Raw genomic sequence first — 26224 nt, forward strand, 5'->3', positions numbered from 1 at the left:
TAGCTCCCTGCTGTGTCTAACGCCATGCCTGGCAAATTCTGAGGGCTGAGGAAAGGCCGGCTGCGCTGAGCTTTTTAACATATCAAAGTCTAAATCTGCCTGCCACCTAAAATACACCAGCGTCAGGTGCTGGTCTTAATTATACATGCACTAGCTCGGAGCTGGATTCATTACCCACATCGCTGTCACAACACCACAAAGCTCGAAGAACTTATATACCAACAGGGAGAACTGAGCTAACAGGGACTTGAGTAGGTAGAAAACAGTTTCCTAAGAAAGCTCAAAGCCATCCTTCAAGGGGTAGATTTCAAATGCTCAAGAGAAAAGAAATAAAGTAACCTCAAGGCAAATGGCTGAAAACTGATTTTGAGAAAAGAGAAACGAGGATGCCCTAGGTGAATCCAGAGAATCATTTTCCACTTGCCAACGTGAGCGCCCGATAAAGAGTTACCCCTAAGGCCTGACCAACACAATGAGACAATACGACTGGATCTCCAATTTACCGAAAATGTAAAAAAGAACAGGTAATCGGACTGATATCAAAAGTCTCAAATTCAGGTAAAGGATTCAATGTCTGAACATCGCAGAATTTCAGTGAAGGGGCTATATGATCACAGCATTTCCAAATCAGTCTAATTCTAAATCACACTTAATATATTTCAAACTGCTGAGGATTCAAAACCAAATCTACCCCAATCCAAAGCTGGGGATTTGCTCCCACCTAAAGGAAAGACTGCACTGAACAGGAGTAAACAACCCCTTAGTAGCCCTGTGCTTCAGAAAGGAAATAAAGAGCTGGGAGGGACTAGCCTGCACTTCAAAGCACATGAGTCTGCTACTTTCCCTGACTTCACGTTCTCATCCTGTACAATCTCTAAAATTTTCCATCACTTTTCTAGTATATAAAAAAGAAAAAGAGCAGTGGATTTCTGAATAACTGGTCTAAAGTCCAGTTTCTCTTCCATAAGCAGCTCATCAGAGATTTGAAAACAAGATTTCTGATGTTTAAAATGTTGTGGATTTCAACATTTAAATGTGACAAATGCATCCTTGGGCATGGAAATGTTAATCATTATTTGATTACTATTCCAAGCTGCTAGAGAATGTAAGTAATTAACAGATAGAATATTCTCCACCTGCAGAAGCCAGTTCTCACAGTCAGAGAATGCATGATGGCTGTCTAGAAGCAGAAAACAGGCTTTAAAAACATAGATTACATTAAATGAAATACTTAATGCTCATTTTTATTACTTCTAGATAAACTGCTTGGAATTCAGGGCTTCTTCTTACTGTGGGAATGAAAAACAAATTAAATTCCAATATCATTCCTCTTAAGAGAGATTACAGGGACTTCCCCCGTGGCACAGTGGTTGAGAATCCACCTGCCAATGCAGGCGACACAGGTTCGATCCCTGGTCTGGGAGGATCCCACATGCTGCGGAGCAACTAAGCCCGTGTGCCACAACTATTGAGCCCGCGTGCTGCAACTACTGAAGCCGGCGTGCCTAGAGCCCGTGCTCTGCAACAAGAGAAGCCAGAGCAATGAGGAGCCCTCGCACGGCAACAAAGAGTAGCCCCTGCTCGCCGCAACTAGAGAAAGCCCGCGTGCAGAAACGAAGACCCAACGCAGCCAAAAATAAATAAAAATTAAAAAAAAAAAGATATTACAGGCCAACATTTTAGTTTATATGCCTGTCTGTAAATAGGAGCAAGCAAAGACTTATCAGCCACATGTTCAAGGCCTTGAGAACAGGCTCTGTGCTCTTCTCATGATCAGTTAATGGAGAAATATCCTTTGCTTGAAAGAAACAAAGCTGGAATCTTAAGACTAAATAAACACTCAAGAGTAAAAGAAGGGATTTTATTTCCTTGTCTTGTCGTCACCCAAAATAATAATCTTTTCCAAATGGAGAGCAGAGATCCTGAATGATTAAATTTTAAAAGAAGTCAACCTTTTCTGTTTCCCAGGCAAAGGATTATTTCTCTGCAGTTAACTTAGTAGATAGTTAACAATCATCTTCGTTGTTTGGGCGTAATTTCTGGATGGGAAACACAGTCTAGTTACTACTTAATTACCTCTATTTTTTGTGGCGCTGTTAGCAGGACAGAAGCAACCAAGGATCCCGCAGAAGCCCCGGCAAAGGCCTTGACATTCTTCAGGAGCTTTTGGCCGTGTTTGTAAAGTGCGGATGCTGCCCCCAAGTGGTAAATGCCCAGAAACCCACACGCTGCAAACGACAAGTTGATGTGCTTCATTCTAGCTGTGAAATTGGTGACACAAAACCCAAAAATGCCCGTTAAGTTGGTATAGTTTGTTCCACATGCTGTGTACTCTTATGCTAGCCTCATTCCAAGGCTTTCTTTTATATACATAATTCTCTGTTCTAAGCATAATCTTTTCAATTAAAGTCTAATTAATCACCCAAATCTTTCAAGGAAACTTTTCCTTCTCTCACCTTGACCCACTACAATCATATTAATTAAAAAAAAAAAAAACTACAACAGTCTATATTTGTTCAGTACATAGACTATGCAACCTACTTTTTAATTACTTGGCAAAAACCAAATGGTTAAATTCCCATTGGCAAGGCATTTGGTCCTTTTTTCTTGACCTTTTGATACTTTTGGGGGTGTGGGCTACTGGTAAAATCATTAGAGAAGGTAGCAAACTTCAAATGAAAGACACATTTGCTCTTTGCGAGTGCATCAGTGAATTTAAAACATATGTCTCGACTCCCCACCGTTTCCATCGTGAGCATCCGTTTTTTGTTGCTGTTGTTTTGTTTTGTTTTTTTTAACCTGATGCTCTCAATTATTCAATAATGCAATACTCAATTATTCAACGATGCAGTGTATTTCATAGCCAAGTTTCTCAAGACAAACTGAGGTCATGACTGGCGAGGGCAACTGGAGGCTCAAAGAAATGACATCTGCATCACCTGATACTTGCAACAAATCTAACAATGAAACTGTATTTCACGAAACTTCAGGGGGAACGATTTCACCACGTGTATAAAACAGTGCCCCCCCCACATTGCTCCCCCTGGATGCCCTCAGGGGTTTCTCGGGGGTCCCGGGACCGTCAGATTAGGCACTTGGTCCCGGCCTGGAATTTATTTAGGAACCGAAAACACTCGTTCTGATGCGCAGAGCCAGGCCCTGTGCGAAAGGAGGCTCAAGTGCTGCAGCCGAGCCCCGGTTTGGGTTTAATTACTTCAGACTGGAGAGAGGAGAAGGGGATGGGTCTCCAGGGGGGCCGACCCATCGTACGCAGGCCCAGTGCCCCCACTATCCTGTGGTCTGGGGGTGGCGGGACGAGGGTCGCTGCTGCAACACCCCCAGGGATGCCTACACGGACCCACTCGCCCGGGAGCCACCTCCGGAGGGCCAGAAGCTGCCCCTCGCCCGCCCCGCGCTCCGCCCTACCAATGCAGGTCTGAGGCATTTCCGTGTAGAACTTCGTCCCCCGCCACTCCCAGCCCGTCATCCCTTATCCGGAAGGCGGGGCCGGGCCGTCAGTCAACCGGGCCGTGCCTATCAGGGCCGGACCACGCCCGCCCAAGAAGCTTCCGCAGAAGTGATTGAGGCCGGACTACCCGCGCGGGTCTGTGACGTCATCGCGCCGATGCGTGCGTCCGCTAGGCTCCGCCTGCTCCACTTAAACCGCTGGACTCAGCATGGCGGCGCGCCCTCGGCCGCTTGACCTTGGTGTCCCCTAGGGCGGGTAAGGGATAAGACTTTCTCGTCTCGGGTCATACTGTCTTCGGATACCTCGGGATGCATTTTAGTCCCTATGCGCCACGTGCGGGCCGGCCCTCACCTGCAAGTCTGCTGACCCTGAACGACCCTCATTTTCTGTGCACCGGAAGTGCTTGGCCTTCTTGGCGGCTGCTCCCCGGCAGTGGTTTCCCTCCCCCCTCAGCCTCGGGGCGGTCCAGCTGTCCGTGTAAGGGCGGGGTCTAGCGGCTACGTTGGGATTGGATGCCCCGCAGCTTTTGGAAGACTACCTCAGATATTTCCTTAAGCATTGGTGGAAAGGTCGCACTATGGCTTTGGGCAGCGTTCACGTCCGTAGCCCTCCTTAAGCTGTGTGGCCTTAGGTGGGTTGTATGACCTCTCTGAGCTTCCCAGGTGACTTCTTTGCAAAATGGGATGGTGAAATACGAGCTGGTGCTAAATCGTAACGTTCATGCTGCATAGCAGGGCTTCAGCAGACCAGCCTGTGTCGTCTGGTAGCACCACTGGCTCTGGGTAGATCTGAGAAGCACCTTTCTAAGGCGGCCCACTTGGCTTGCATTCCCGCCCGGATTCAAAGGACTGACAATTCCTTCTCTCCCTCAACAGTGTCTTCCCTATCTAATCCTAACAAGCAAGCCTTAAGGAATTGCAGAGTTTCTGGTTGAAGGTTCTCCAGGCCCCCTTGTTAAAGGACAGATTTACGCTCACTGAAGTACAGAAGAGAATCCGAAAAACGCGTGTCTCTACCTTAAGCAGGAGAGGGAGTGGGTGGGAGCTCCCCAGATGGCCTTTACCTTGGCCTTTTTTCTTTCTCCCTCATTTGGGATGCTAGTGACCTGGGCTCTGGCCCACAACACTTTCTGTAAGCAAGAACGCTGGATGTCATGACTAAGGAAGAGATCTCGTGTTTATTCTTGTAAGTAGACTTCTGAGACAGCTGTTTCTGCAGGCACCCTAATGCCTATGCATAGCACAACTGCATTACTCTGAATTCTTTACTACTATTCGAATTTAGTCACGGGAAGGGCAAGTGTGTGTATATCCAGGAAATAGAGAAGGACAACCTGTTTTTTTTTTTTTTTTTTTTTTTTTTTTTATTGCGGTACGCGGGCCTCTCACTGTTGTGGCCTCTCCCGTTGCGGAGCACAGGCTCCGGACGCACAGGCTCAGCGGCCATGGCTCACGGGCCCAGTCGCGCCGCGGCATGTGGGATCCTCCCGGACCGGGGCACGAACCTGCGTCCCCTGCATCGGCAGGCGGACTCTCAACCACTGCGCCACCAGGGAAGCCCAAGCTGTTCATTCTTGCCTTCTTCCATTGCCTTCGAACTCTCTGGTAGGGTGTGGTCTTCCCAAGAGAGCTTCCTCCGGGAAACTTATTAGAAAGGAAGAATCCCAGGCCTCAGATCTCCTGAAGCAGAGTCTGCATTTTAACAGCACCCTCAGGCATTGCTATGCACACTAAAGTTTGCAAAGCCCTGGTCTGACTCCTGGGGTGCTCTGGTTTAAAGTGGTGTGGTGGCATCGAAAATTTAAGCACAGACAAGGTCCACAGAGCCAGAATTTGCAGTGGTGGCCGGGCCACCTATTTCCTGCTTTGGGGCACTGCCAGCAGGTCGATTCAGAAGACAGGTGAGAAATTTGTCGCTGGGGCAGGCAGGACGCACACCACGGCTTTGGGATCCTCTGCTTAAAGGAAAGATGAGATTAGCCGTTATTACCACCCCTGCCGGTGAGTGCGATCCCGCCAAATTTAAGGGTCACAGGAAAAGTGTCCACAAAGCTCCATAACGTAATTCTTAACAATTTAAACTCTTTTTTTTAACTCTCTCCACCTTTCTCCCTTCTACCCCATGTCATACCCACATGCAACTAATTAAAAGGTTCCGTTTCCTAAGGTAAGGAAGAATATCAGATTCATTCACGTTTGTCTTTACAATCTCAGCGCCATGCATGGCACTTGGCACATACTGTGTGATTAACAAATATTTGTTTTGATTGTTGGATTTAAGTAAATTACTCTTGTGATGTGAGTATATAGTAATTTAATTGCCTTTTCAGAACATTTTTCAGTAAATCTTTTGTCTGGTTTTGCCTCTCTTTTTTCCTTAGTAATTTATAGTTTTTTTTTCTTTTATAAATTTATTTTTATTTATTTATCTTTGGCTGCATTGGGCGTTCGTTGCGGCACACGGGCTTCTCATTGCGGTGGCTTCTCTTGTGGATCATGGGCTCTAGGCGTGCGGGCTTCAGTAGTTGTGGCTTGCGGGCTCGGTAGTTGTGGCTCACGGGCTTAGTTGCCCCGCGGCACGTGGGATCTTCCCGGACCAGGGCTCGAACCCGTGTCCCCTGCGTTGGCAGGTGGATTCTTAATCACTGTGCCACCAGGGAAACCCAGTAATTTAGTTTTTTGGTTTTTTTTTTTAATGTATTTATTTATTTATTTATGGCTGTGTTGGGTCTTCGTTTCTGTGCGAGGGCTTTCTCTAGTTGTGGCAAGCGGGGGCCACTCTTCATCACGGTGCGCAGGCCTCTCACTGTCGCGGCCTCTGTTGTTGCTGAGCACAGGCTCCAGACGTGCAGGCTCAGTAATTGTGGCTCACGGGCCCAGTTGCTCTGCGGCATGTGGGATCTTCCCAGACCAGGGCTCGAACCCGTGTCCCCTGCATTGGCAGGCAGATTCTCAACCACTGTGCCACCAGGGAAGTCCCGTAATTTAGTTTTGAACTGGTTTATTTTCTAGCCATTTATCGAACATTTAAGTATCCATTGTTTAACAAACACAGTGCTGGTTCAGGGCACACAAAGTTGACAGGAATTCAGTTCTTTCTCATCTAGAGCCTACAGGGTAGGGAGACAGTCAATGTGTAATTGCAGAGGCATGATCATGTGCTCGTACAAAGCCACACACGGGCGCTGTGCATGTCCACACTGAGCTGGGGGGCAGCAAACCCTTAGCTCTGGGAGGTACCTACGAGAGCAGCTGGCACAGAAACAAAGTGCCCAAGGCTTTCCACATCCCCAGCTTCCTCCCGCAAGATTTGATCATGTATTCTCCTAAAGAGAGAAAGGTATGGGGTAAGGGAGGGATAAGGGATGCTTGCCACACCTCGGCCCCAAGGACTGAGCCTATCGCAAAGTGTTCCAGTCTCCTGTCCACGCGGTGGCATTTATTTTCCAACCTTGGCATCTTAGCACAGCTGAACAGCTCTGTGGGGCACATGCCATCGTTCCCCGCGACACCCGTACCCTCCCTCCGTGTACGAACTCCTCACCCCTGTCACCCCCTCCCAGAGCCTTGCAAGCTGAACTTGATGCACTTTAAAAGTTAGATGTACAGCCTTTAATTTCAGAGGATTGTGGCCACACCGTTGGCACACACAGCAGCGCCCTTTGCCACAGGGGCCTCGAGGTGATAGCTCGGGTCACCACACCCTCTGTGCCTTGTTGAAGCATTCCCTTGTTTTGAGACCACCGTAGAATTCTGAGCGAGGCAGTTCTGCAGTCGTGGAGTAGAGCGTCCCACGTGAAGCCACAGAGGAGGCTCCATGCCTTCCCACAGGTGGTTGTTTTCTCTCAGGAGGCGTCGCGAAAGCCACCGTGTGGAGGGGCAGCCCGGGAATAAAGGCAGTTTAGAGGGAGTCGGGGCTGAGAGAGGGAGAGAAGCTGGCCTGGTAGGTGTGATGGCATCTCTAGAGCCTGGGCATGCAGCTGCGACCATCCCTGGCTCACTCCCACACCGCAGCCGCCCTTTGCTCTTTGTTTTCTTAAGTGAGTTAGAACCGAGTTTCTAAATCTTGCAAGCTAAACAGATCTCACTAATGTAAGGGCCTTTTCCATTGCACTTGTTTTCTCTCTGTTAGAAATACGCTAGAAGAACCAACTACTTGAAGTAAAACTGGGTGACTCTTGCATAGAGCTGTGATGGTACTTTTGTGATTATGTTTATTTATTTATTTTTTCATTTGATTTTCTGGCCGCACTGTGCAGCATGCCGAATCTTAGTTCCCAGACCAGGGATCAAACCTGTGCCCCCTGCATTGGGAGCGTGGAGTGTTAACCACTGGACTGCCAGGGAAGTCCCTTGGGTGACTCTTTTCTAAATGGAAGAATACTTTTTCCAAAAAGTATATGAATTATATATGTAATATATTTTCTGTTATATATGTACATATATATGCAAATGTATGTATGTAACCAGGCTGGTGACATTTGAAAACAATTCAAAGGTAGGCGTCCTTAAGAAGTGTAATTTACTTGAGATTGGAGACATCTGAAAGTGTACACTATAGATCATCTTAACATGGCATAGAAACTAAGTATCAAGCTATTTCTATTAGAAAAAAAACATTAAAAAATGTAACCTTTATGTATAAGCTTTGTTTTAATTTAATATCTGAAAGGTTCCAAATATAATATACACTGAACTGAGAGATTAAGGTAGAAAGATTTTCTGAGTGTTTGTTATTGTATTAGAATTACTTAATTACAGTGCTTGCAGTTGATATTCTGCATAAGTGTGAGATAGAGCAGAGAAGCTTTCAGAATGTTCATACTTAAGAGATATCTTTTATACAAAGGGGGTTTTAGATCTTTGGCAGCCAGGTGTTGGTGTTGTGAAGTGATGGTGGGAGTGGGATACCAAATGCCTGACAGAGGAGTCCTAAATATTTTTAAAAGCCCAATAAAAGAAAATCTGTATTCTCTCTGCCCTGTTTTCTTTGTTGCTAAACAGCTCTGCCCTTGACCTGGCCGCTTGTGGTCCACAATTGGTACAGATGGTCGGGAATAGTCCTTCTCGTTACCCTTCAGATAATTACCTTCCTGGAGGGGATTATTGGGGAAATAATATCCGTGTCAAACAAGTGATAGCACTGAGTGATAAACAGAATGTCAGCTTTGGTGCCGTATGCTTCATCAGATTCACCAAAATACTACTCTGTTTTAATTTGGAGTACAGGATCTCGTCATTACTGATGCTGTCATCAAAAGAAACAGCCTAATTGCCAAAACATCCAATTATCTAATCACCTCACTTCAAAGGGAGAAAATAAGAATTCTGGTGTATTTTGTTTCTGCATCTACTCCTATTTGGTGGAAGCTTATTATTAATAATTATGACACCTGTTGAGGGCCCATTCCATGCCAGTCCTTTGTACCCATTGTCTCATATAACTTTTACAACGGTGCTGACAGACCTTCCTCCCCTACAGTGGTTCAGACGTGAATTAATGAGCTAGTAAGTTCTTATTACGTGCCCAGGATCGTGCTCTTTGGCCCTTGACGGGTCTCAGAAACTTGTTATTCCTTCAGTCCTTTCTTTGGTGAGAATTTGTAATTGGTCTTCACATTTAGGCATTTATAATTTTACTAAAAAGTGGTAAAAGTGTTTAATAAATGTGATGTATAAGTTTATAACATTTAGGAAACTAGTTTGCATCTGGAAAAGAAAAAAGAAAAAAAGCAAGTGTAGCAATTAACTCAAGCTACCCTTTCTGCATTTATCAATTACAGCAGTAAGTCACTCTGATTACTCCTTTTCCTGGAAGCTGTGTCATAAAGTAGGTTATTGTAAAGAGAACATAATTTCCATTAGGAACAGTGTTATAGAAGGGAGTCATGTCATTGACCAGGGTCCTAACTCCAGATAAATCATGTATCTAATCAATTGTATTCATGCCTTTGTTCACTCTTTAAATATACTTTAGTGTCTAATATATGACAAGGACTGGAGTAGGCATTATAAAATTTAAAAAAATCTTAGTGGATAAACTGTCCATTTTTAGTTCACTGTTTTTTCTTACTGGAATGTACTTTCACATTTTTCTACTCTATTAAGTTCTACTTATTCTTCTGGGCCTAAAAAACTCTTTTGTCTCCGTATGTCCTTTTGGATTAAACTCAAACACCTTCTGTCAATATTAACCACACCCTTCTCTTTGTTACCATGCTTGAGGCATTGCGATAGTATTTTTCACCTTTCATTTTGGTTAGAAATGCGGTTGCCTCCACCTTCTGTGTTCAGAGTTGATTTGGAGCAGGGACTGTCTTGTACTTCTTGGATTTTATTTATTTATTTGTTTGTTTATGGCTGCGTTGGGTCTTCGTTGCTGCACACGGGCTTTCTCTAGTTGCGGCGGGCGGGGGCTACTCTTTGTTGTGGTGCGTGGGCTTCTCCTTGCGGTGATTTCTCTCGTTGCGGAGCACAGGCTCTAGGCGCGCGGGCTTCAGTAGTCGTGGCACTTGGGCTCAGTAGTTGTGTCTCACAGGCTCTAGAGAGCAGGCTCAGTAGTTGTGGTGCATGGGCTTAGCTGCTCCGTGGCATGTGGGATCTTCCCAGACCAGGGCTCGAACCCGTGTCCCCTGCATTGGCAGGCGGATTCTTAACCACTGCGCCACCAGGGAAGTCTCTACTTCTTGGTTTTTGCCGGCATGTAGAAGGTAGCTAAATGTTTATATGAGTTGAGAATCCTTAGTTTATGTTTCAGATATCTAACTGGCTTAAGCAAAAAGAATATGCTAGTTCAAATATCGGGAGGTTTAGGGACTTCCCTCGTGGTCCAGTGGGTAAGACTCCATGCTCCCAATGCAGGGGTACTGGGTTCGACCCCTGGTCAGGGAACTAGATCCCACATGCATGCCGCAACTAAGAGTTCGTATGCTGCACATACCACAACTAAACATGCCGCAACGAAGATCCCGAGTGCCGCAGCTAAGACCCAGCGCAGCCAAAATGGATAAATATCAAATATGGGGAGGTTTAGAGTTAGGACTAACTGTAGAGATGGCTGGATCAAGCATGCAGTGGGTGCTGGAAGACCACCATTGTGCCATTTCCTGTTTTTCTCATCTTAGTTTCATTCTGCAGTCCGGACATCCCCAGGAGGCTGCTGGCAGCCTCACAGACTCTCAGCATATCAGTGGAAAAGTTCTTTCACTACCCACCTTTCAAACTTAGAAAAAGACTCCTGCTGGTTCTATTTTTGTCACATGTGTGTCCCTGGAAGAGTCAGCGTGAACAGCAAATGGTGATACAGTGATGTGAGCCCATGAACGGGGGAGCGAGTACTGCAGACGATGGACAGAATGAAGGGAAGCATTGCCGAGTCCAGATGGAGTCAGCTGGGCGAGCCTAAACCAGCACATCCACTGCAGTACCTGATGATATTTGTTGAGTTAAACAAGCAAAAGTGCAGCTGTAATCTCTACATAAGACAGGGAAATTCAGTCTTTTCGATGTATAAAACTTCATGATACGTATTCATCTGGCGAGCATTTCCCCAAACAAATAAGAACACGACTGTAATGTTTGCGGCGTTGAAAAGTTGGTTGCGATTTTAGGTATGTTTAGGTGAACAGTACATGCTGCCTGGCATAAATGTTCACCATTGAATTAATCAGTAGTTTTGTTTGCCTTTTTTGAATTATACGAGCTATTTTGGATATTAGAGATGGCACAAGACTGTTGCTCACCAAATCGGCGTAAATGGATGCGAATGTTTCCCTGTGATAAATTTCCATGTAGGGAGCTGTGGTTCTTGGAGTGCTACCAAGGATCTTACCCTACACATAGGGTCAGAGAAGTAGAGGCTAAATAAATGTTTGTTTTTAACAGCTGTGACAATAATGACGATGCCCTTCTACCAAAAGCATTTTGTAGAGTGGGAAGTGATCTCAAAGGTCCTCCCATCATCCCTTACTTCTGAGCATTTGGGAAGAGAGTAGAGTCCCCATTTAGTGAGTGTCCACTAATGTATTTCATACTTGATTTTAAAACCATAAGAAATATACCGCTAACATAAACTTTCAAAATCATTCTTTACATCTTCACAGAATTTCTAAGACAAAAGTGATGTGTTATAGCAACCTATACACAGAAACATTCCCTATTCACAAAGCTACAAAATGAATGGGTAAGATTGGTTAGAAGTCTGAAACGGAGGTCAAAGTGAAAGTTTGAAAGGACCCAGGCTGACATGGAAAAGACAGCTGTAATTTCAGAATCTTCTGTTAGGGCTTGAATTCTCAGAAAACTAGTGGCAGAGTAGTGACTGTTAGAATGTGGTAGTATTTTGGAGCCGTACTTCTTGAATCGTATGGACTGATTGTGTTTTTCCTGGGGGAAAAAAAAATCCCAAGTTCTGATGAACTGTGCTATTTCCCAGTAGGCAGATATATTTAAAATAATGAACACACAGAATTCATTCTCTGTGACTAAAAGAGATGGCAAGTTCAAAGTCATTCAACAGCATTCCTTGCTTGGGAAAGTCTACCTCCAGCCTAACATTAGTTTTGTATTTCTGAATCCCCACATGGAAGCCAGAGAGCCCTATTTAAGCTGTCATTTTAAGCGCCAAACTTTCTTTCCCGTATTTTATTCACTCTCTCCCCTTGAGGGAGCATGACTGCAGTCTTAGCATGCTTTTGAAGGGCCACTGTCAGCAAGTAAACTTTTCCTAACAGAGTCCTTGGAGTAGCTGCATGGCCACGTTGCACTTAAAAAACAGCTGGAAAAGTAAAATTGTAAGGTCAGGGCTCTCCAAAAGGTCTTTGTAATTCTGCAATTTAATTTTCCTGTTTTTTCATGCACGTATACTCCAAATTTTATTTTATTTTATTTTATTTTTATTTAGTTTTTTGCGTTATGCGGGCCTCTCACTGTTGTGGCCTCTCGCGTTGCGGAGCACAGGCTCCGGACGCGCAGGCTCAGTGGCCATGGCTCACGGGCCCAGCCGCTCTGCAGCATGTGAGATCTTCCCGGACCGGGGCACGAACCCGTGTCCCCTGCATCGGCAGGCGGACTCTCAACCACTGCGCCACCAGGGAAGCCCCAAATTTTATTTTTAATTTACTTTTTTCATACACTCCAAATTTTAGAAAATCAGCTCATCACCAACATGACCCCATATTCCCAGTTGTATTATGGAAAAAATGTGGATTCTGTAGGGTACAGAAGCATTCACAAGGTAATATTTAAAATATAAGTTAGCTTCATTTCAGCATTCTGTGAAGACAGACGAGTGTAAAGGTTATTTTCCTTCAGTTAGCAAAGAAACTAAAATAACATTTTTGCTTAATATTGAGTGAGAAGGATCTCGTAACCACGTAGACTTCATTTCAGTGACCCCACTTGTATGGGCCACCCACCCGAGGTGTGTTTTCGTCAGATGTTGACGCGTAATTGTTGAAATCAGAGGCATTTCTATTAGTTACACATTTTTCTTGACATTTGACTTAGGCCTTTTTTTTCCCCTGTACTTTCTATGTTAGAGTGGCAAGTGACTGATACTTTCTGCAGCGCAAAGGCTCTCTGGGCGTGCTTTTTATTTGGTTTCTATTTCTGTCCTCAAAGGCGTGGAGCAATGCCAAATTTGCATTCGCTGCTGCTTGTTGAACGTGCACTTGCGTGGTCTTTGGTGTTTGTCTCCTCCAGGGGCCTTGCCCGCGCCAGTGCACATTCAACGTCCCTAAGAACCCTGTGGGGCGACCAACGGTGGCGCTCACGTGGCGACGATGGCTGAATGAGGCACAAAGAGACAAAGTAACTTTCTCGAGATCGCACGCTTGATCGTTGGCCCAGCCGGGATTCATTCCTTGACTGCTTTGCTCTACTGTCCCCCAAGATGTTCAAAAGCAGATGTCCGCTCACGGGGCGTTCACGACGATCGTTGTCATAAAGACATTGCTAAGTGAAGGCAGCAGTGATCCTGTCCAGCTGCACCGTCACCCCAGGAACTTCAGAGGCTCGTCCTGCAGCAAACCGTTAAACATGGAGGTTCTCGCGTCTCAGTCTTGGGGGTCTCTTCCCTTCTCTCTTTGTTCACACGAGGCAGCACTGTTCACGCCCGAAGCTTCGGTGCAGCCTCTTTGCCTCGGGCCTCCGCACCCGTCAGGTGCTGTGATGGCACGAGGACTGTTGATTGGGATTGGCTACCTGTGGATGAAGAGGACTCAGGTTACGACTTAGGGCAAGTCCCTGCCTAAGCGAAGGGGGAAAACCCATCCCACGCCCTGGCACAGCTGAGTGAGGGAAGGAGGGGTGTTGAGGTAGAAAATCAGTGTGCTAATCCCCCACTTCATGTTTGTATGTTGGGGTTTGTAGACAAAGATCGCCCTGCCTGTTTCTGCAGACGTAGCCTCGGGAACTGTGGTACACCAGTACAGTGTCTTAATTCTGCTCCTTTTGATGCGTGTAGGATGGAGCCTGGACATCAATATTATCATTAGGGAGACACAGCTCCCAGGTGAATCTAAGGTGTAGCCAGGGCTGAGGACCACTGTTCTTGAGAAGTTCTCAATTTGGCCACCATGACACCAGAGCCATGTTGCAGGTTTGGGCGACGGAGGTGCCCACGTAGAGAGCCAGTGCTAGAATAAGCCTCAGCCTGATCATCAGGGGGTCTGGAAGATTCTGCACAGCCTGTTGAACAGTCCACGTTGGTCATTCTCCACCTGACCAGTGTGCACGGACTGCAAGGAAAACAGCTAGAGTTACTCTTTCACTTTTCTTCTATGTCATCACTTCCAGGTTAAGAGATTGGCCAATACAGGGAAGTGACCTCAGGAAGAAAGGGAGTAATAGGGTTCTCTCTTGGTCATTTGTGTTTCTTAGTACCCTTGTGCCTTCTTTCTGCATTTGTAGGAAGTTGTGGTGGGGATGAATAACGTGTCCTCTTGAGGCTGGCAGCACCCCTGCCGGCTCAGTTCCGGGTGTGGCGTGCTGACCTTGTGCTGGCTGTGAGACTGGGTGTCTGCCACACGTTGCGGGTCCACTGGAATTCTGTGCCTGTTCATGGGCACCACAGGCCCTGTGCAAGAGAGTGGTGGCAAGGGAAAGCAGAAATGCACGTCGCATGCATCCTCTCTGCTCATTCGTGTGTACGCTTTACTGTCCCATCGGACTTCCCTTGTAAAACGCAAGCTCAGAGGTAAAATTATTAAGAATTTCAAGATGGTGACAGCAGAGCAGTAAACCAGGTGTGAGAGCCTTCTGAGCATGGGGCCCATCTAGCTAGCCCTGCTCGGAAATACTCTCCCATATACCCAGATATCATCTTGGAGGAAAAGGGGAGAAAAGAAATATTTTGCTACACCTGAAATGAGTCTGTCTTGATTATTGGGTTCTACTTATAAAATAATGAGCTCTTTATAAAAAAATTCTCTGTTTTTGAGATTTGTTGCCTTAGTTAAGGCTCCCTTGGTTGCTGAGAGAAAAAAACAAAAATAATCATATGTGGATAAAGAAAATTACTGTTGGAATACAGAACCCAAGGAACGATGGAAGTCTAGAGGGGATGGGCACTGAAAAGGGGAAAGCTTGTGGAAACCATGCTTCTGCTTTGGATTGCCAGGGTCTTTTTTTTTTTTTAACATTTTAATTAAAATTAATTTTTATTGGAGTTTGGTTGATTTACAATGTTGTGTTAGTTTCAGGTGTACAGCGAAGTGAATCAGTTATACGTATACATATATACACTCTTTTTTAGATTCTTTTCCCATATAGGTAATTACAGAGTATTGAGTAGAGTTCCATGCACTATACAATAGGTTCTTATTAGTTATCTATTTTATATAAAGTAGTGTGTATATGTCAATCCCAATCTTCCAATTTATCCCTCCGTCTCCCCCCCCCCCCCCACCGCCGCTTCCCCGCTGATAACCATAAGTTTGTTTTCTACTTCTGTGACTCAAGTTCTGTTTTGTAAATAGGTTCATTTGTACCGTTTCTTTAGATTCCACATATAAGCGATATCATATGATATTTGTCTTTCTCTGTCTGACTTACTTCACTCAGTATGGCAGTCTCCAGGTCCATCCGTGTTGCTGCAAATGTGGAATGCCAGGGTCTTGTGGATTCTAATGCAGCATCTCTTGTATTTCCCTTCCTCTCAGGAGATCTGCTCTCTCTGCTTCTCAAGGTGCACGTGACCAAACGTGGGAGCCCCTCAGTTCAGCCAAACGGCACAAAGAATAGCCTCCCTTTCCCTCTAGGCTGCGTGTCCGGTAGAGGGAATATATGCTTGGCCAAATGTGTATCAGGCTCCATCCCTGGTCCAAGCAATGAGGAATGGCGAGGGATGGGCTTCAAGGCCTGGAGGCTCGAGGGCTGGACAGATACTCCTGACAGTTTCTGCTGCACCTTTGCACTGGATTAAATGTCCTGTGCATGAAGAATAATCATAATTAATAGTAATCAGGTAATAGTTACAGAGCCCATACTGTGTGCCAGAGCCTTTGCTAATTGTGTTATGTTCCTCATCTCCATCTCCACAGTAAATGCTCTGAAGCAGGTAGAGAAAGTGGCCTCACACACGCTGAAGCACTTTCCCCAGATTACCTGGCCAAATAGAGGGAGCAAAGGAAAGAGACCCAGGTTCGCCGGAGGGCAAAGCTGTACCCTTAGCTGTTTTACTGGGAGGTAGTAAACTGCGGTTGTTTTAGTGCACACTGTTGAGAGACTATTATCACTATCTTATAGTTTCCCTTCCCCCCGGTTATTCATTGGCTGCTCTCAAAGTGTTGAGACAACTTCTGATCCTTGATTTTGTCCAAGGAACTCGATTAAAGGGATAGTAGCAATTAAGCACAGCAGATTCTCAGAAATGTTTGCCTTTAGTTACTGAGTGACTTTCAGAAGAGTGGGCCTGCATCCTGCAAGATGACGTGCAAAATCCCACAAACGTAATGCCAGATGGAACCGACCCATACGTGAAAATAGGTTTCCTCACATGGTGCGAGTTTATTGTTTTCTGTAGCTGTCTACAGGCTGCCCCCTGCTGGCTGATGTGAGTGAGACACCGCAGATCCCAGAAAGATGTAAATGGCAGAGAGAAGCCCCAATTCCCAGGGTTGGGAGTGCCAGGGAGGTCTCACTTTAACATAGCCCTAGTCCAGTTAGAAACCAGCAGACTCTCCCCTGCCTGTGCTTTATCATTCCCCACATCACCTGCAAAGAGAAGGCAGTCAGCTTTCAGACCCAGTTATCATCATCCACTTGAGTCTACAGTGCATCAAAGGGCACACATGCTCTGTCTGCCTTCCTTGAGACATGACCGAAATCGCGATATAAAATCAAATATGTAAACATTCAAACGAAGAAAATGCAAGAGGGAAGAGTTATGGGGACATATGTATAACTGATTCACTTTGTTATAAAGCAGAAACTAACACACCATTGTAGAGCAATTTACTCCAATGAAAATGTTAAAAAAAAAAAAGAAAGCTGAGATTAATATGGTCATTTCTGTCCCTCTCATCTCTTGCCTCCTTCACCTTTATAGAGTACTGATTGATTTAAAGGTAGATGAATTAGGTTCTGTCCTGAATAAAAGTCAGATGGCTATAGAGCATGTTACTTGTTCAGACTGTTTCTATGTTTATTTGTATCTAAAATGTTCATTGAGGTTCTAAATAGCCGTTCCTTAGAGTCTACTTTATGAACTCAGTTTTTTTAGTGAGGAAAACTACATTTTAAAAATAAGTATAAGTTCCAGGGGCTTCCCTGGTGGCACAGTGGTTGAGAGTCCGCCTGCCGATGCAGGGGACACGGGTTCGTGCCCCGGTCCGGGAAGATCCCACATGCCGCGGAGCGGCTGGGCCCGTGAGCCATGACCGCTGAGCCTGCGCGTCCGGAGCCTGTGCCCCGCAACGGGAGAGGCCACAACAGTGAGAGGCCCGCGTACCGCAAAAAAAAAAAAAAAAGTATAATTTCTATATTAACTAGTATAATTTCCTATTAATGAGCTCTCATAATTAGAGCTATTGCTAATGTAACTTGTAGGTCATGAAAATAGGCTTTTGAACTATGTTTGTATATGGATATACACACGCACACTCAAGGGGGAATCATTATTTCACAAAAGAAGTGAGTTACTTCTACTCCTGTAAGAGTTTAGTTTTTTAAGAAATAAAATATTTGTCTTATTTCTAAATAAACACATATTCTTCATAGAAAATTTAAAGGATACAAACAAATACAAATTTAGATAAAGTAATGACTACCCATGTAAAATTAATATGTATGATGTATATTCCCAACACACGTAGGCACATATAATGTATAATTTACTTTCTAGAGATTTCTATCTCAAACTTAGCATGAAACATTATATAAAAAGCCATCAGTATGAGATAATCTAACCCAGTAACTGCCAATAACTTTATTGATGATACAGTGACCTAATATTAAATGTATGTAAGACTCCTGTTTGCATATCTTGCTTCCAGACATCTTATCAATAACCTAGACTTGTGAAATCATTTTAACGCATAGTAGTGTCCCCTTGTGAATGATATAAAGAGAAGAAAGATTATATTAGATGTCAATGTTTGATTATTTGCTAGGCTTTTTCACCACCTAAATGATGTCTTCCCAACAGCTTTAACAATGCTGTCTGAACTTGTGTCTTACTAAATTTATAAATTACAACATGCCATGGGTGTCAGTGCTAAAGTATCAAATGGACGAAGAGCAAGACTGTCCGTAAAGTAATATGATAGATTTTTTTAACACCCGTCAGAGCTCATACTTTGAAGTATTTTATTCCACACAGTCTTGTTGAGAGGTTATTAACTGTCTCCTTAATCTGTGAATGTATTTTTACAGCAATATTCACCTGTGAGTGCTCTGTGTGTTGGCATTTTCACAGGCCCGTGGATATAATAATGAATGAGGCAGGTAGGCTACAGTCTAATGAGGGAGAAAAGATGACACCAGCCATTGCAAGACAGGAGTGTAAGCGTTAAATTAAGGTGCCACCAGTGATGTGGAATCCTGCCTAACCCAGTCCCTGGGGTCAGGTCACGTGTTAAAGCAGCATGACTCCTGAGCTGTACCCTGCCAATGGAATTTCACAGTATGGGTAAAGAGTTTAAAAGTGCATTCATCAGAGAGTCAATAATTATATAATATCTTTGTGTGGTGACAGATGGTAACCAGACTAATCATGGTGATCATTTTGAAATGTATAGAAGTATCAAATCACTGCATTGTGTAACAGGAACTAGCATAGTGTTGAAGGTCAATTATACTTCAAGAACAAAGAGACTCATAGAAAAAGGTTCAGACTTGCCGGAATTTGGCTTCTCCAGCTGGCTCTCCGGTGGACTTGATGGTTTATTGCAACTGGATTACAAATAGTTATACTAATCAGTGTTTTAATTTGTTCTTTGTTTCCAAATTGTTTGTGCTTTATGTCTCCCTGCTACACTATGGCTTTGTCAGTGTTACTAGCTGCATTACTTACATCCTGTCTATTTTATAAGATTGTTGTCTCTTAAACAGTACCCAGTGTGTAACCAGGTCTCCAACAAAATTGATGATGACTAAACATCTTGAGGAAATAGATCACATTTATGAGTCTTATAAAATAATTGTAATAACATGGTTCTAGGTATGGGAAGAAGCAATAAGGGAGAACATTTCCTGGATCAGAACAGACAGAGGATCCAGAGAATCTTTAATTATCAACAGGGCCTAATCCGGAAATTAGCACCTGGAGTGGCATATCAACAGGAGTTGATCTGGGATGAGCCTTCCAGCACCATGGGACTAAATTTGGTCATGCGTGTCTCCCAAGTATTGGTCGAATTCCTGACCAAGAGGATGATTTGAGAAATCGGATATTTCCTGCCCTATCAGTAAACAAAGGATGTCACAGTCATCAGTGATTGCAGCCAGGTGAGAGGGTGAGCCCTGAGGGAACTCAGGAAGGGAAGAATACCTGCCATCTAGCAGCCATCAGACGGCAGCCACTCCCCGCGGTGAGCCCCGAGGAAACTCAGGATATGACAACACAGGATACTGGCCCCAGATAGCTGAGGTGCCTATCAAAGGAAGGATTTCAGTGAACCCAGGCTCTTGCATCTTCCCATACATAGAAAAGCCCTAAATTCTTTAACTTGAGATGTCTGGTTTTCGTTAATTAACAATAATCTTATGACATTCAGACTACCTGCCCTTTGTTGCAAACCTGCCTGGCTCCCCCCTTGTCTCTTCGGAGCAGTTTAACTCTCAGAGCTATCTGAAGCAGTGTCTCCTGGGATGCAGTCCTCATTTCACCCCAAATGAAACTTAACTTGCAAAAAAAAAAAAAAAAAAAAGAAAATCAGATTTGTGATTATGAGGTGGGGGGTGGCAAGAGGGGGAATGAGATGAAGGCAGTGGAAAGGTACAAACTTGCAGTTGTAAGATAAGTAATAAGCATGTAGTGTACCACATAATAAAGATAATTAACACTGCTGCACATTTTATATGAAATCGTTAAGAATAGATCCTGAGTTCTCATCACAAGGAAAAAATGCATATTTTTTCTGTTTCTTTAATGTATCTAATATATGAGATGATGCATCTTCACTACACATATTGTCATCATTTCATGATGTGTGTAAGTCAGACCATTATGTTCTACATCTGAAAACTTACACAGTGCTGTATGTCAATTCTATCTCAGTAAAACTGGAAAAAAGTACATGATCAGGACTGCATCATAGTCACAGAAAAGGCAGGCAACTCTTTTTCTTTTTGGAATCGTCTTCAAAAGTTTAGGGTATTTTACTGACTATCCCGTAGAGGGGCAAATGATAAATATTTGATATAAATTGGATTCTTCTTCTGTGAATACTGCTAGTTCAGTAGAGTCATACTTACCTTTTAAAAGCTCTGGGATTTAGCTGAGGGAACGGCATACAGTAGGTACTTAATGACTATTTACTGATGATTGACTGTGCCAGAGGTCTGACAAAATGATTGATGCACAACTGGAAAATTCTGGTTCTGGCCTAGAACCAGACAGGTCTGAGTGCTGAGCTGGCTTTTCTTGTGGAGCTTTTGCTGATTCATTTCATCACTTGCAGGAGCTCTTCCGCGAGGTGAGAGACTCATTTGAACAAGAGAGGCGGCTGCCAAAGCACACTGAGCATGCCTCGGATACTCAGGGTGAGTACTCTGACAAAGACCATACTCGTTTGGATTTTAAAATTCAGATGCATTTGCTGAAGTCAAATCATTTTGATGTAAAAGTACTCAGTTTGCGTGTGCATTTACATACAGACACACAGACTGAAAGTTTAATTGATGTGGCTTAAGGTAAGTCGGCATTTCTTTTCCTGGTTCATGCAGACTGGTTCAAATCCAGGGTGTACCACGTGTAGCTGTGTGACCTTGGGGAGGTTACTTAACCTCTCTGTTTTTCAGTTCCTTAATTCATACATCATGGGTAATGATTACACCTAAATTATAGAATGTGTGTGAGGCTAAATGAGTTAATATATGTGAGAGCCTAGAATTTTGTTTGTTACATAGTAAGAACTGTTTAACTATTGCATAATTATTGTCTTCAACCATAACAATACTAACATTAAAAATACGTAATTTACCAGATCAAATAACTTATGAAGTGTTTGTCAATGTGTATAAGAAGGTAATGATTATACTTAAAATGTAAAATGTTTCTGAAGCCAAATGGATTAATACATGCAAAGAGTATAGAATACCTTTTGTCACATGGTAACTATTTTATTGTGATTATCCTTAACCGTAATAATATTAACGTTAAGAACATTTAGATTACTAGGTCCAACTAGTATTTTAAAATAGTTTACCATTTAGCTTTTGCTTGTTTTTAATGTTTTCATTGTGTTGAAAAATATGAATTACCAAAATGAGAATGAAATTACATGGTTAAAATGGAAACCAGTAATTTAGAATACCTTTTCTCTGTAGGTGAAAAATATATCCTCAAGAAATCCAATTCCTTGAAACTGAATGCATTTTAAAATTCTAATTCCTTTTTCTTGCAATTTATAGATCTGGCATTATTAAAATATTCATATCTTTGAGCTCATGTGGCATAACAAATTTAATTTGCAAAACAAAGATGACATGAATAGAACATGGTCCATAATCACTTTTTTTAAGCCTCATGTTGTAGGCACTTCATTAGAGAGACAGGTCAGACATATTTCCTAACTCCATAGAGCTTTCCAAATAACCTCTTAGAAAGTCATGAAATAATACAGTTCTGGAACAAAGCATTTTGTGTTGTTTTCACTGTTTCTCAGTTGTATAGGGTACCACCCCACCATCCTTGACAGGGTTGTTTGACATGTATGGGGGTGCTTTGTGTTATTTTTCACCAGAAGGTCTTTATACCACAGTGTAATCGGATACTGTGAAAGGGGGGGATGGAGGACGAAGAACCACAGATTGCATTCCTGGTCCAGCGTCAGCTGCAGTGCAAAGATGGCCCTCGAGTAGCAAGGCACTGGGCAGAAATGGCCAGACCCTCGTACTGATGACCATACTCCATCAATGGGGAAAGGCTGGGGGCTTCCCGCCAAAGTGTGGGGCTTCCATTTAAACACGGGAGCAGACCCCAGGGGGCTGCCACTGGAGGCTGCCAGCTAAGTGTGCTCCTTGCAGCTGATAAATATTGGGTTGGCCAAAAAGTTCGTTAGGTGTCTTCTGTAAGATGTTACGGAAGAACCCAAACGAACTTTTTGCCAACCCAATAGGTTCTGCCTCGAAGGCACATTCGCGTAGCACATCTGCAAGGCTGCTCTCACCCCGGTTTCTAAATCCAGCTGAGCATCTGTCTAGAGTCTGACGGTTTGCTGTGTATACCAGAGACTTCCAGAGTTCAACATTGTTACATGGCTGGGGGTGTCTGATTTCACAGAGTGTCTCATTTGAAGAACACTCATGTTTCCTTTTGGTTTGGGGGCAGAGCATGTGGGAAGAGGGTAAAGATTAGCTCAAAGGGTTTTCCTGTGATTAAGGTTGTCTCTTTGCAGGGCCAGTGACTCTGCCTATAGCAGGGATGATCGTTATTAGTTCTAGCAGTAGTAGTAGTAATAGTAATAGTTATAGCAGTAAAAGGAGGGTGAAGAGGACGAGGAACAACAGTAACAGCAACAAAAGCAATGATACAGTCTTTACTGTTTCTTTGACATGGGGCTAAGGTCTGCCATGTAACTCCCACGCAGTACTTCCCACAGCGCTACAGAACAAGAGCATTGGCATTATTTTAATTTTAGATGTGATATTTGCAGAGGTTAAGTAACTTGCCCCAGCTTATCAAGCTAATAAATGATAGAAGTGGAATTCAGACCCGTGTGGCAGGAATCCCAGGCACCTGCTCCTGTCTGCTGCCGTTGCTAATCAAGATGTGGGCATGGTTATTCCCTGTGCTTCTTGTAGAAGACGCCTGGTACCTGTGTATTTGATCTTGGAAACCTCAATTTCCTCACCTGTAGAAAGTCAATAATAACCAACCTGACCTTCTCATGGAGTTAATGTGAGGGAAAAAAAAAAAGATGAGAAAGTGGTTTGTAAAGTATAAACTCTTCATAAATACGTGTTGGTTATTATCGTACTGGTATGAAATATTCTGTGTTCTAGAAAGGAGACTAAAAGTTTGACCATAGCAAGGGTGGGAACTTCCTTCTCAGGAATATACTCCCAGAATTTGAGATCTGGAGAAGCTTTGGAGAGTGTCCAGTTCAGTGGTTCTCAGCCCAGCTGCTTGTTTGTATCACTTGGGGGAGCTTTTAAAAATTGTCGATGCCCAAGATTCACTCCATTTTTAGAAATCTTGTTTAATTCGTCTGCAGTAGGGCTTAGACATCTCAGTATATGTATATGCGTATGTATTTGTGCATGTAAACATGTGTATGCATATGTAGGTATAGGTGTATGCTTGTGTATGTCTGTTTTCTCCAAAGATGATTCTAACGTGTAGTCAGGGGCAAAAATGACTGAATGGAACCAACAAGCTTGTTTCTGACAACTGGGGTAACTTTTTGTTTACCCAGGACAGTTGCAGCTGACACCTGTTGCCCATTGACCCAGCTGATAAGCCCACCCCCTTTCCCTCTCACGTGCCCTGGTTTGGATGATAAATTATACCATCTCCTGCTGATAAGGAACTGAGGCTTTGGGAGGCTGTTTTCCTTCTAAAGGGAATTGAGTATAGTGCCCACCTTGGGCTTTCAGGGGTTGCTTTGGAGTCGTGTTGGACACCGTGTAAGTAAGCAGGATGCTTCTTGACAAGCTGAGAGAATTTCTTAGATTTGCTATGATAATGAGAGCTCTTTAAAAATAGAACTATGCTGTGTTTCCATGTGACCCACCTAAGTTTTGCAATACCGAGGTCTCATCATCTCATCTGATTCATTTATGCGGGGAACATGTCATCACTGTTTCGGTTCCTGAAAGCACCTTCTCGTGAATGCTAGCAATTGTTATTTAGGAAATTAAATTTAGAAAACAGAGAGACTTCCATGGTGGCGCAGTGGTTAAGAATCCGCCTTCCAATTCAGGGGACGTGGGTTCGAGCCCTGGTCTGGGAAGATCCCACATGCCGCGGAGCAACTAAGCCTGTGCGCCACAACTACTGAGCCTGTGCTCTAGAGCCCGCGAGCCACAACTACTGAGCCCACACGCCACAACTCCTGAAGCCCGCGCACCTAGAGCCCATGCTCCGCAACAAGAGAAGCCACCGCAATGAAAGCGCGTGCACCGCAACGAAGAGTAGTCCCTGCTCGCCACAACTGGAGAAAGCCCGCGCACAGCAATGAAGACCAAACACAGCCAAAAATAAATAAATAAATAAATAAATTTATTAAAAAATAAAGAAAACAGATCAACAGCTTTATCAGCTGCCTCGGTACTAGTTCTCTTAACACCATGCAGGGCAACATGGACCCTAGTGGGTATGACATGCCTGATGACGACGTTTATGAGACCTCTGTCCAAAAGGAAATTTGACATTGACCAAGAGATCTGACCTGTAGTTGCTCTGACAGGCCTTGGTGCTGTCTTCTCGGTTGAGACTTTCTCAGCCAATGTCAAATCTGATATTGGCATTAAGGTCCGCATAACCTAGGACATACATGCCCCAGCATAACTAAGGTATTTCTCAGCCAGTAGTCTGGCTTTACTGGAAGTCTGTGTTCAGTACACACATGAATCCGTGGATGTGGGTATGTTTCTGTGATAATAGTAAGCACGTCTCCCCATCATTGGAGTTATTATTCTGGGATGACTCAATCGGAAGTGCAGCTCTCGGAAAGTGCAATGTTTCCATTGACATCCATCAGGGTGAAACCAAGGACAGTAGGTGTTCCTATTACCCAGCATCGATGGCTTTACCTCCTTGAGGAATCCAGGGATTGAACGGTACCCTGAAGATGCAGTGCGTCATCCAGGAGACTGGAGTATCCAGTTTTGTTTGTCGTATATTGTAGGTGAAAGTCAGAGATTGATTTTGACGTATTAGAGATTCCTTCACTTACAAGTCTCAGAAAAACTCTTTGCAAACTATACTGACACTTTCCTTGATTTCAGAATGGCAGTGGTCTCACTCCTGATGTTGGAAATGCGTTTGGCTGTCCCAAATGGCTCCTTGGCAAACAGTGGGCCCCTGTTACTCAAAAAAGAAAAGTATAACTCCTGTTGTTAGGATTTAGAGTCCAAGAAGTTCATACTGTTATTATTACCTAGTTTGAAAAAGAAAGGTTAGCAAATTTCCCCAGACATTGTCTGAGGAAGGGGGTCAATTAAAAGAGACATTTAGTGCCTTCCAGTTCTCTTTCCAGAGTCTCCCAAGACATGCTGGCTGTTCCTACTCTGTATTCTTAGTGCACCACACACATTCCTTTATCATGATTCATAGCACATTGTACTGGAATTACTTGTTTGCAAGTCTTTCTCTCGTGCTAGACTGGAGAGCAGAAACCATGCCGTACTTGTCTTTGCATCCCCAGCACTTAGCAAAGAAATGAACACATATTGGACATACAAAGAAGCTTGAATGAATGAATAACTGACCGCAGAACAAAAAGGAGCTTGAGTATCAATCAAGAATTGCGTCCTTGTGTAACCGGAAGTGGGGTCCGGCTGCTCGCCCCTGAAAAGCTAATAAAGAGGCGAGGTTGATGGGAAGGAAAGTGTGCTTTATTTTGGGTGCTGGCAACTGGGGAGGAGGGTGGACTTCTGTCCAGAAGCTGACTCCGCATCCCCCCCCCCCGCTCCCGACAATCAGTGGGCAGGAGCTTTTATAGGCTGAGGGAGGAGACTGCATATAGAAACAGCACAGTCAGCTCTGACCGTCATCTTGAAATTGGTCATCAGTGGTTTGACCAGCATCATCTTGATTGTTTTAAGTACAGTTAATCTCCAGTTCCAGGGTCGGTTTGTTTTCATTTCTTTGAGGCCAGTTCTTGGAATTGTGGCAGCTTATGTCATGACTATGGTCTGGTCATCATGCAGTTAACTTCTTCCACCTGCTGGGGCTTTCCGTATCTGTAAGACAGCTCACAGGATGTGGCTCAGAATATGATCTATAGCCCTTGAGGAGGAACTAAAAGGTCCTTGACTTTGCTTAGTGACTAAGTTATTATTATTTGGTCTCCTTTGACTGTTTTCCTTTGCTTCTGCATTTTCTTACTTCTCTGATTAAACTTATTCTTTGGCTAAAGTGTTTCCA

The 26224-nt window shown here is 44.0% G+C and overlaps 2 protein-coding genes across 12 annotated transcripts in view; one reads left to right on the top strand and one right to left on the bottom strand.

Moving 5' to 3' along the window:
• The window catches only part of PNPLA4 (patatin like domain 4, phospholipase and triacylglycerol lipase), an 81496-nt gene extending 77612 nt beyond the window's left edge, over positions 1–3884 (bottom strand). For 4 of the 6 annotated variants that reach the window (XR_013825709.1, XM_079910418.1, XM_079910419.1 and 1 more), the window contains exons 1-2: positions 3427–3570; positions 2077–2261 (exon numbers count right to left, since the gene is read on the bottom strand). Coding sequence is in view for 4 of the 6 variants with exons in the window: in XM_079910418.1 (XP_079766544.1) it covers positions 2077–2261; positions 3427–3487 (246 nt within the window). In the remaining 2 variants the exon portion in view is untranslated. Of the gene's footprint in view, positions 1–2076; positions 2262–3426; positions 3571–3820 lie in introns of those variants that run through there. The other 2 variants (XM_079910417.1, XM_079910420.1) reach the window with 2 other exon arrangements.
• The window catches only part of LOC307180268 (uncharacterized protein), a 524184-nt gene continuing 501525 nt past the window's right edge, over positions 3566–26224 (top strand). For 4 of the 6 annotated variants that reach the window (XM_079910429.1, XM_079910422.1, XM_079910428.1 and 1 more), the window contains exons 1-2: positions 3566–3724; positions 20592–20673. The gene's annotated coding sequence lies outside the window, so the exon portion shown is untranslated. Of the gene's footprint in view, positions 3725–4042; positions 4655–20591; positions 20674–26224 lie in introns of those variants that run through there. The other 2 variants (XR_013825710.1, XM_079910423.1) reach the window with 2 other exon arrangements.

Source organism: Stenella coeruleoalba (genome assembly GCF_951394435.1).
Source record: "Stenella coeruleoalba genome assembly, chromosome: X".
Lineage (NCBI taxonomy): Eukaryota > Metazoa > Chordata > Mammalia > Artiodactyla > Delphinidae > Stenella > Stenella coeruleoalba.